The sequence below is a fragment of the Gigantopelta aegis genome, chromosome 13, assembly GCF_016097555.1.
Source record: "Gigantopelta aegis isolate Gae_Host chromosome 13, Gae_host_genome, whole genome shotgun sequence".
NCBI lineage: Eukaryota > Metazoa > Mollusca > Gastropoda > Neomphalida > Peltospiridae > Gigantopelta > Gigantopelta aegis.
This window is the reverse complement of record NC_054711.1, coordinates 27,948,835-27,961,080: the sequence shown is the minus strand read 5'-3', so window position 1 is coordinate 27,961,080 and position 12,246 is coordinate 27,948,835. Positions and strand designations below refer to the sequence as shown.

Here is a 12,246-nt window from a genome sequence, read left to right as displayed (position 1 = left end):
GATGTGTGGCATAGGAATGCAAAGTTTTATTGATAAATATCTAAATGAAAGAAAGAAATGTTTTATTTAATGATGCACTCAACACATTTTATTTACGGTTATATGGCATCAGACATATGGTTAAGGACCACACAGATTTTGAGAGGAAACCCGCCGTTGCCACTTCATGGGCTACTCTTTCCGATTAGCAAAAAGGGATCTTTTATTTGTGCTTCCCACAGGCAGGATAGCACAAACCATGGCCTTTGTTGAACCAGTTATGGATCACTGGTCGGTGCAAGTGGTTTACACCTACCCATTGAGCCTTGCGGAGCACTCACTCAGGGTTTGGAGTTGGTATCTGGATTAAAAATTCCATGCCTCGACTGGGATCTGAACACAGTACCTACCAGCCTGTAGACCGATGGCCTAACCACGACGCCACCGAGGCCGGTTAATATCTAAATGAAGTAACCACAACATTTTCACGTGTTGTTTAGTTATTCTGTTCGACTTTGGTCATTGATGTGTGGTGTAATAAACAAATTACTATACCTGTTCCCATGTGATACCATTTATATTACAACTCGTGTGGTTCATTTAAGAAATTTACAGTTCTATATATTCCTTGATGAAAGGATGGGATAAAAGGAGAGAAGGTTGGAGGCATGACATGAAAACAGAACAAAAAAATTACAAGCAAGAAAGAGTGAGATTTTGAGGAATAAAGAAAGAAAGGGAAATATTCCGACAATATTTCAGCATTAATACACATGTTTTGACTGCTGTATATTGTAAGAAAACACTAGAAACACTTTAAATAATATATACTTTCTTAATTTTAACATAACAACAGTCATGTATACTTACAGATGATGTGTGGTGTCTGGTCAACGTGTCATTGCTCTGAAAAAAAACATAAAACAATATATTTTTAGTATTAAAACACAAGAAAGTTCAGTCTGTGACAAACGAACAGCAAGTCAGAATAAACACAAACATCAGTGGGTGGATGGGTGGGGGGGGTGGATGGGTGGGTGGGTGAATGGATAGATAGATGGATGGATGGACAAATAGGAAATTAGATGAATGGATTGGATAACCAATGTATAAATGGATGGGTGTGTTTGGCGATGGGAGTATTGGTATTTTGAAAAAAGACTAACAGTCTGAAAGGGTGGAAGGGTGGACCGAGATAAACAAATGATGAGATTGTTGCACAGTGATGGTTTGGATGTCCTAAGTAACATTTATGCACTCATTGGGTGGGGTCAATGATTCATATAGGTTAACAGGCACAACACAAAGCAACGAGTATACAAACTAGCAAATGCAGTACAGCGCAAAGTTTGCTGAATAACCTTACATCTTAAAGACACAAAACAAACGAAGGAAATGTTTTATTTAACGACGCACTCAACACATTTTATTTTACAGTTATATGGCGTCAGACATATGGTTAAGGCCCACACAGATTTTGAGAGGAAACCCGCTGTCGCCACTACATGGGCTACTCTTTCCGATTAGCAGCAACGGATGTTTTATTTGCGCTTCCCACAGGCAGGATAGCACAAACCATGGCCTTTGTTGAACCAGTTATGGATCACTGGTCAGTGCAAGTGGTTTACACCTACCCATTGAGCCTTGCGGAGCACTCACTCAGGGTTTGGAGTTGGTATCTGGATTAAAAATCCCATGCCTTGACTGGGAACCGAACCCATTACCCACCAGCCTGTAGACCGATGGCCTAACCACGACACCACCAAGGCCGGTACAAACGAGTAAAGGCAGTACAGTGCAAACTATGCTGAATAATCTTACAGCTTAAAGACACAAAACGAAGGAAGGAAATGTTTTATTAAACGTCGCACTCAACACATTTTATTGCATCAGACATATGGTTAAAGGGACATTCCCGAGTTTGCTGCATTGTAAAATGTTTCCGACTAATAAAATATTTCTGCGATTAAACTTACATATTAAATATATTTTCTTGTTTAGAATATCAGTGTCTGTATATTCAATGTGTTTCTGGTCATGTTAATATTTGTAAGAAGCCCAAACTGGATTTCGTCTTCAAATAATTTCGTACGTACGAAAAAATATATTTTAGGAAATAAAATGAAATTTAACCCAGTACAAATATTAGAACAATCAGAAACACGTTTAATATACAGCCACTAATATTTTATGCAGAAAAATATATTTGATATGTAATTACAATCGTTAAAAAGTCTCTGTTAGTCGATAACATCTTAAACATTGCAGCAAACTCAGGAATGTCCCTTTAAGGACCACACAGATATTGAACAAGGAAACCTGCTGTTGCCACTTCATGGGTGACTCTATTCGCTTAGCAACAAGGGATCTTTTATATGCACCATCCCACAGACAGGATAGCACATACCATGGCCTTTGACATACCACTGACTGGAACGAGAAATAGCCCAATGGGCCCAATGACCGGGATCAATCCTAGACCGACAATCCATCAGGTGAGCAATTTACCACAGGACTATGTCCCGCCCCCCCCACCCCCCCCCACCCCTCCACATTCCCAAAGACAACAAAAAACCAACTCTGTGTACATTTCTTAGAAACCATGACCCATATAACACTTTGCTGATAGAAATAAACTAATGAAGAACAGAATACTGAGACTATATAAACTAATGAATGTATACAGAATACACAGTATTACATACCTACAAAATCACTGCAAGAATAGAACACTGAGATTTAAACTAATGAATGTCTAGCATACTATGTGTAGGTGTGTAATACATATACCACATATACACAATACACAGTATCACACACCTACAATACTACTACACATGTAAAGAACACACAGACACTATAGAAATGTCAGCTTCCACAGTGAGTGGGCAGTTATTGCCCCTGACACTGAAGGAGTGACTTTCTCAGCTCTTAATATAATAGACAGTAAATGTGTGAATAGCTACACCTCATTGGTCCTTGGTGACCCCGAGTGCAGACTCAGTCTGATGTGTTTTTGACTCAGTCTGTTATGTTTGACACAACATAACTAGTACAACACATTCAAGTTTTACAACACCTATACCAACAGAGGTTAATTGAAAGGAAAGAATTGTTTATTTTATGAAACCCAGCATATTTTATGTTACAGCTATTTAATGTTTAACATTTTGAAATTTGGACATGACAGACAAAGAGAGAGAAGGGGAGACAGGGATATAGATAGAGTGAGAGAGAGAGAGAGAGAGAGAGAGAGAGAGAGAGAGAGAGAGAGAGAGAGAGAGAGAGAGAGAGAGAGAGAGACAGACAGATGATACAGACAGAGACAGAAAGAGAGAGGTACAGAAGAGAGAGAGAGAGAGAGAGAGAGAGAGAGAGAGATGAGACAGAGAGACAGACAGACAGACAGAGACAGACAGAGGACAGTGACAGACAGACAGACAGACCGACAGACAACCGACAACAGAAAGACCTAGAGAAGAGAGAAAGAAAGAGATGAAAGAGACAGATGAGAGAGAGAGAGAGAGAGAGAGACAGACAGTAGACAGAGAGAGAGAGAGAAGAGAGAGAGGAGAGAGAGGAGAGAGAGAGGATAGAGAGAGAGAGACAGAGAGACAGAGACAGAGACAGAGACAGAGACAGAGAGACAAGAGAGGAGAGACAGAGAGAGAGAGAGAGACGAGAGAGAGAGAGAGAGAGAGAGAGATCAGACAGACAGACAGACAGACAGACAAAGAAAGACAGAGAAAGTAAGACAGAGAGAAAGAGAGAAAGAAAGAGATGAAAGAGACAGATGAGAGAGAGAGAGAGAGAGAGAGAGAGAGAGAGACAGAGAGACAGAGAGAGAGAGAGAGAGAGAGAGAGAGAGAGAGAGAGAGAGAGAGAGAGAGAGAGAGAGAGAGAGAGAGAGAGAGAGAGAGAGAGAGACAGAGAGAGAGAGAGAGAGATGAATGAAATATAGAGAAAACAGCAGGAAGGAAACATACTAATACATAGCTAGATTTCACAACCATGCTGTTATGTGTTTTCTGTTATTTTGATTTTTTTTTGCACCATTTCCTTTTTCTTTATAAACCAGTCCCAGATTAGGTTAATACTTTTGCCAATATATATATGGTAATAAATTACCTACAATCTATCCTCCATCTTCAAATGGGATGATCCAGATAAGAACTTAATGTATGCCCAGCTTTTTCTTAACAAGCTAATAAACAAAATTTGACTTGACATGATAAAAAAAGTAAAAAAAATAATTGCTGAAGCAGATTTCCTCTGCACATTTGGTACAGCATTAGATTACATACATCAGATACAAAAAACAAGGACAGAAAATCCAGTTAATGTAGGCGTATGGTAAAACCTGAAGATGAACAAACAAGCACACACACAAAATAACATGATAATATAATTGAACACATTTCTTTTTCCACTATTGATATTACATTATGTACACACACAAACAAAATCTGCTGATTTAATCTGCTGACAAAACATGCATAAAACAACGTAGAGCATGTGGAAAATAGGACTTCCATAAAAACAATAAAACAGTTATACAGTTAAACCAGACACCCACAAAAATCAAGTAAAAAGTCTGGGTTTTTTTTAGGACATCCAGTTTTCAGAATTTTTACAAAAGTTTTGTAATATTTTAGAAAGGGATACTGTAAAATATCTGGTTTTGAAGGGTTACATTGTACCAGGATACAATTTAATTGCTGTAATATATCTTTCATTTTAGTACGACATAAATTACAAGCTGCCACACGAGCTCTTAAAAAAAACAACAACACACAAATCAACAACAAAATTTAAAAAACACAAATCAACAACAAAATTTAAAAAAAAACAATCCCAGAAGTTCACCCACCCTACACCCCCACCCACCCTACACCCCCACCAATAACAGCAAATTTAATTTAATCATAAGGCACTTAGCAGAAACATAAACATACAGTTTATAATTTTCATTTTAACTTATTTTCATGCTTATATCCAATTAAGGTTCAAGCATGCTGTCCTGGGCACACACCTCAGCTATCTGGGCTATCTATCCAGAACAGACGGTTAGTGGTTAGTGAGAGAGAAGGTTTATTGGTCTTACACCTACATGTACTCATTGAGTCGTTAAAACTCGCTCTGGGTGGGAGTCGGTACCAGGCTGCGAACCCAATACCTACCAGCCTTATGGCTTAAAGACACTACTGAGGCCGGTAGGTTTATAAAATTAGTGATTTTCCTAGAAATTTGGCAAGGCATGGTAGACCAAACACGTTTGGGGCATTTTCACAATTTTTACTTGTATTTCATTAAAAATACACAAAAATTAATTGAAATAAACATTAATATAATTTATTTGTTTTGCTTTAATAAATGAATGGCAAAAGATATAAAAGGCATATTTTATTAATTAATAATACCTTTTTGGGTGTTTTATAAAGGCAGTTTTAGAATTAATTAGTGAAAAAGGCTTGTTTAATCTCAGGGCAGCATGGTGCTGATTAAGGCAAGATGGCGATAGACTATTGAGGCATGGTGCTGCACCGTGCTAAAACAAGCTAGGGAAAACACTATAAAATATTTAATATAGTTTATAATTGCGGAAACTGATCTTTTCTATTCTGTCATAAAAAAAAAAAGGAAAGTATAGGAAAAAAATCCCTGACATTATCAAATTCTTTCTGAGATAATACTTTGAAAAAAAAAATCAGCAGCAAAAAAATATGAGTAATTTAATTGGTTCATAATGCATGAAGCTAAACGAAAAGTAAATTAAAGTGGCACAGAAGAGCTGAACAAGAACCACTACTCCATCTGGCATTCCATCAGACCTGCAATGTAACATCTGTGTCTTATCACAGCAAACTACCAGGTAGATTGGGCGGCACAGCTATTAATTATATACCAACTCATCAACACTGCAACATTTAACACACTTCCATGCAAAATTTATTTATAGCATCTGCATTCCATCAACACAACAAGCGAGAAAGTTATACAAGTGAATCCTTCCCTTTGGTGGGGAAGCCATAGAAAAGAAATGAATATTTACCTGATGGTCTTAGCATACATTAGATTATGGTTATTTGGTGTCAGTTGAAAAGAAAGGGGGAGAGGGGGGGGGGGAGGGAGGGAGGGGGGAGGAGAGAAGAGAGAGAGGAGAGAGAGAGAGAGAGACAGAGACAGAGAGAGCAGAGAGAGAGAGAGCGAGGAGAGAGAGAGAGAGAGAGAGAGAGAGAGAGAGAGAGAGAGAGAGAGAGAGAGAGAGAGGGAGGAGACAGGGAGGGGAGGAGGGAGGGAGGGAGAAAGAGGGAGACAGACAGAGAGAGACAGAGAGACAGAGAAAATATTGAAAAATATGTTTTGCGTTTTCATTGTGTCTATATATATATATATATATATATATATATATATATATATATATATATATATAGAGAGAGAGAGAGAGAGAGAGAGAGAGAGAGAGAGAGAGAGAGAGAGAGAGACAGAGACAGACAGAGAGAGAGAGAGAGACAGACAGAGAGAGAGACAGAGACAGAGGCGGGGAGGGAATGACATGATAAAGGGGAGAGACAGAAAGAGAGAAATCTTCTACCAAAACACTCCTACAGTAGCAGATATCTTTTTTGTTTTTCCATACAGAACAGCACATACCATGACCTTTTATAACCAATTACAAGACATAAAACACAACTATGGGTAAGAAAACAGTCTATAACCACAATGCTGTCAACTGATGAACAGTTGTGTTCACAGTTAGAAACAAGCATGCTGCTGCCTATCAGAAAACTAATGAAGGTAACAAAGTTTGTTTTGTTCAACGACACCACTAGAGCACATTGATTTATTAATCATCGGCTATTGGATGTCAAACATTTGGTAATTTTGACATATAGTCTTAGAGAGGAAAGCTGCTACGTTTCCATTAGTACCAAGCGATCTTTTATATGCACCATCCTACAGACAGGATAGCACATACCACAGCCTTTGATATACCTGTTGTGGTGCACTGGCTGGAATGAGAAATGCTCCAATGGGCCCACCGATGGGGTTTAATCCCAAACTGACTGTGCATTAAGCGAACACTTTACCACTGGGCCGTGTCCTGCCCCAGTGAAGGTAAGAATGCTAAATGCCAGAGGAACCACCCATCATCCTTCAAACACTGTGGTCTCGAGTACCAGCAGGTTTCATATCCAGCACAACCTTTCTTCTCACCCACGCCCCATTATCTCTTTATCACCATTATCTCATTACCTTATTCTCTTTATTACGCCCGTATATTTTATAACCATTTTCTCTAGGAATGGGATGCATCTCAGTGGAAATGAAAGCAATATGTTTATAGTGACACCTCAGCACATTTTAAAATGCAGCTATTTGGTGTCTAACATAGGGTTATTTTGACACTTGGTCGAGAGTGAGAGAGGAAAGGAAAGGAATATTTGTTTAACGACACCTCAGCACATTTTAAACTATGGCTATTTGGTGTTTGACATAGGGTTATTTTGACACTTGGTCGAGAGTGAGAGGAAAGGAAAGGAATGTTTGTTTAACGACACCTCAGCACATTTTAAACTACGGCTATTTGGTGTCTAACATAGGGTTATTTTGACACTTGGTCGAGAGTGAGAGGAAAGGAAAGGAATGTTTGTTTAACGACACCTCAGCACATTTTAAACTACGGCTATTTGGTGTCTAACATAGGGTTATTTTGACACTTGGTCGACAATGAGAGAGGAAATGAAAGGAATGTTTGTTTAACGACACCTCAGCACACATTAAACTGCAGCTATTTGGTGTCTAACATAGGGTTATTTTGACACTTGGTCGACAATGAGAGAGGAAATAAAAGGAATGTTTGTTTAACGACACCTCAGCACATTTTAAACTATGGCTATTTGGTGTCTGACATATGGTTACTCTGACACTTGGTCAAGAAAGACGAAATCCACTGCTGCTTTTCTTACTGAAAAAACAGCAAGGGATTTTTCATATGCACTTTTCTATATAGACAGTACATACCACAGCCTTTGATACACTAGCTGTGGGGCACTGACTGAGATGTGAAAATGTCTTACTCCATCATGGGTGATTGTTCCTGAGACCCGTATCACATCAGGCTGTATACCACCGAGCTATATCCTGCCCTAACCAGAAAGTGTTTTGTTTAACGACACCACTAGAACACATTGATTTATTAATCATCGGCTGTTGGATGTCAAACGATGGGGGCACGGTATTCATATTTACAAAATAGACTTAACTGAAACATTTGACCAAATATTTTCACTAGCTGTCGGGCATGGTAATAGTAGTTATTTACTAGCCCAACACTGAATATCACTAGCCATGGGAGTGGCACTACCATAATCTAGAAGCCCTGTCGGTCATGGCAATAGTAGTTATTTACTAGCCCAACACTGAATATCACTAGCCATGGGAGTGGGGCTACCAGAATATAGAAGCCCTGTCGGGCATGGTAATAGTAGTTATTTACTAGCCCAACACTGAATATCACTAGCCATGGGAGTGGTGCTACCATAATCTAGAAGCCCTGTCTGGCATGGCAATAGTAGTTATTTACTAGCCCAACACTGAATATCAATAGCCATGGGAGTGGCGCTACCATAATCTAGAAGCCCTGTCGGTCATGGTAATAGTAGTTATTTACTAGCCCAACACTGAATATCACTAGCCATGGGAGTGGGGCTACCAGAATCTAGAAGCCCTGTCGGGCATGGCAATAGTAGTTATTTACTAGCCCAACACTGAATATCACTAGCCATGGGAGTGGCGCTACCATAATCTAGAAGCCCTGTCGGTCATGGCAATAGTAGTTATTTACTAGCCCAACACTGAATATCACTAGCCATGGGAGTGGTGCTACCATAATCTAGAAGCCCTGTCTGGCATGGCAATAGTAGTTATTTACTAGCCCAACACTGAATATCAATAGCCATGGGAGTGGCGCTACCATAATCTAGAAGCCCTGTCGGTCATGGTAATAGTAGTTATTTACTAGCCCAACACTGAATATCACTAGCCATGGGAGTGGGGCTACCAGAATCTAGAAGCCCTGTCGGGCATGGCAATAGTAGTTATTTACTAGCCCAACACTGAATATCACTAGCCATGGGAGTGGCGCTACCATAATCTAGAAGCCCTGTCGGGCATGGCAATAGTAGTTATTTACTAGCCCAACACTGAATATCACTAGCCATGGGAGTGGCGCTACCAGAATATAGAAGCCCTGTCGGGCATGGTAATAGTAGTTATTTACTAGCCCAACACTGAATATCACTAGCCATGGGAGTGGTGCTACCATAATCTAGAAGCCCTGTCTGGCATGGCAATAGTAGTTATTTACTAGCCCAACACTGAATATCAATAGCCATGGGAGTGGCGCTACCATAATCTAGAAGCCCTGTCGGTCATGGTAATAGTAGTTATTTACTAGCCCAACACTGAATATCACTAGCCATGGGAGTGGGGCTACCAGAATCTAGAAGCCCTGTCGGGCATGGCAATAGTAGTTATTTACTAGCCCAACACTGAATATCACTAGCCATGGGAGTGGCGCTACCATAATCTAGAAGCCCTGTCGGTCATGGCAATAGTAGTTATTTACTAGCCCAACACTGAATATCACTAGCCATGGGAGTGGGGCTACCAGAATCTAGAAGCCGTGATTATCCCCTTGGTGATATATGTATAGGTGATGTCTTACACACCCGTGGAAGAGATAGGTGACCCATTGTACGTCAGTCATGCATTGGTATCTGTTAACCAAATGTCCGACGCCATATAACCATAAATATATTAAAAAAATTGTTGAGTGCATCGTTAAATAAAACATTTCCTTCCTTCCTTCGTATCTGTTAGATACTATTTATCTCACAAATCATCATATAGAATATTAATGTATCCAACTCACTTTTGCTCATCAGATACATTTTATTAACTCTTTGTAATCTAAATGATATCCAATGGCCACTCATGTAGTATCCTTTGTATCATACAGTAATTCCATAAAACATTAAACAAATGGATTAATGCATCAACGAGACACACCAAGAGATATGCTAAATCTTAACTGTCAACATGTTTATCACTGTATGCTGTATGTACAGTAATCAAGTGTTGCCGTTACAGTTTGTATCCAGTGAGATATACTTGTGTTTACCAATCAATAAGAAACCAGCACGCCATGTGGTACCGACAGCACCATAAGAATAAACAATATATATCACAGGCTGGCGTGTGCTATCTTATTTTAGAGATCAACAACAGGTTTAGCTATATCAAAGCAGGGTTCGAATTTTACCAAGGCAACAATTACAACTGCCTTGGTATTACCCTTCCAACTTACTAGAGGTGCGGAATGTAATCCAGTGGTAAAGCGCTCGCTTGATGTGCGATTGGTTTGGGATTGATCCCCATCAGTGGGCCCATTGGACTATTTCTCATTCCAGCCAGTGCACCATAACTGGTATATCAAAGGCTGTGGTATGTGCTATCCTGTCTGTGGGATGGTGCCTATAAAAGATCCCTTGTTGCTAATTGAAAAGAGTAGCCTATGAAGTGGCCACAGCGGGTTTCCTCTCAATATTTGTGTGGTCTTAACCATATGTCTGACGCCATATAACTGTAAATAAAATGTGTTGAGTGCATCATTAAATAAAACATTTCCTTCCTTCCATATCTAACGAAGTGCATAGCCTAGAGCTCAAGGCATCAGGGTGAAATCATTTTTGTTGGAGAAAACTTGATAGAAAGTAAGTTGCCTTCCTGCGTGTCTTTAGAAGGAAAGGTTTGCCTTGGTGCCCTAATTTCTATTATTAAGCCGATGGCAAACCATGTTGTACTTGCCATTGCCCCCCAAAATTTAAAATTTGATTTCTTTCAAAGCCAGTGTGATTCTTTCTGTCTTTTATTGACAAACCAGATAGCCATAAAATATGCCATGAGAGGTATACTTGAACATTAAAAACATTTCTTAAATGTCATGTGACACACCTCTCTGAAGGTAAATTAAATATAATTTGTGCCACACTTTCAATACACATACTGCCCATGTGTATAAATACAGTTTTAAACTGCTTACATTAGTTTTACTAGAAAATGTTAACATTAGCAGCAATGGGAAATGATTTGGTTCAACAGAACCTTTACTATCACTATAAGCCGAGGAAAAAAATTCAACACTCCATTTTCTTGTAAGCAGATTAATGTATAAGGTGTCACACTTTTTATACATGTACTTCCATGTGTATTGTTTTATATCAGTTTTATTAGAAAATAATAACATTATCAGCAATGGGAAATTATTTGGCTCATTAGAACATTTAAGCATATCACTATAAAGCTGAGGAAAAGAAATTAACAAGTTCACCCCCAATGTCAACATTATCAGCAATGGGACATGATTTGGTTCAATGGAACCTTTAAGCACATTATTACTAAGTGGAGGAACATAAATTAACAACTCCACCCCAGTGTAAACTTTATCTGCAATGGAAAATGATTTGGTTCAACAGAACCTTTAAGCATATCACAAAGCTGAGAAAAACAAATGAACAAGTTCACCCCAACGGAGCCTCATCTTGGCAGCATTCCAACCAGCAGAAATTGGCAACACATGCCTCAGTGTATAAGACCAGGGACTAAAGACTTTCCACTAAAGTAGCTTTGATGCCAAACTAAGTTGAAAAACTTTCTCTCCACTTTTCTCTCCACACATTCCGCAATTACGAAGACCGTTGAAAGTTGCCGCTTTCCAAAAATAGCCTGAAGAATCTTAACCTTCCATCACACGCAATGAATATAAAAAAAAAGAAAGCTGCACAACAACTTGGTCAAGTCATAATAAGGCAATGTTCCAGTCAAGGATTTCGGTGCATTTTGTCAGTAATGAGTTCATCTGCACTTACAGCTGTCACAGCCAATCAACATGGGAGTTTGTGGAGACTGATTCACTGGTAGTTGCAGAACTATGGTACGAAATTTAATATGGCTGAAAATTAATAATTTTTTACTTCATGCAGTAACAAATAAAAATTATTATTCATCACATATACATACACGTAGATGTATTTTTATTTTTTTTTTAAATTTTGTGTGGCAAGGAAGAAAATAAATCACTTATATCCTTGGGAAGGCGATTTTGAACTATGAAACTATGAAATTTAATATGGCTGAAAATTTATTAATTCTTGACTTCATGCAGCAGTTAAACAAATAAAAATAATTATTTGTCATTTATTT

General features: G+C 38.8%; 1 protein-coding gene across 7 annotated transcripts in view; it reads right to left on the bottom strand.

The window, feature by feature from the left end:
• Positions 1-12,246, bottom strand: part of LOC121387613 (tensin-1-like) — a 231,028-nt gene that overhangs the window by 116,375 nt on the left and 102,407 nt on the right. For all 7 annotated transcript variants that reach the window (XM_041518772.1, XM_041518777.1, XM_041518778.1 and 4 more), the window contains exon 3: positions 850-885. In XM_041518772.1, the coding sequence (XP_041374706.1) occupies positions 850-885 (36 nt within the window). The remainder of the gene's footprint in view (positions 1-849; positions 886-12,246) is intronic.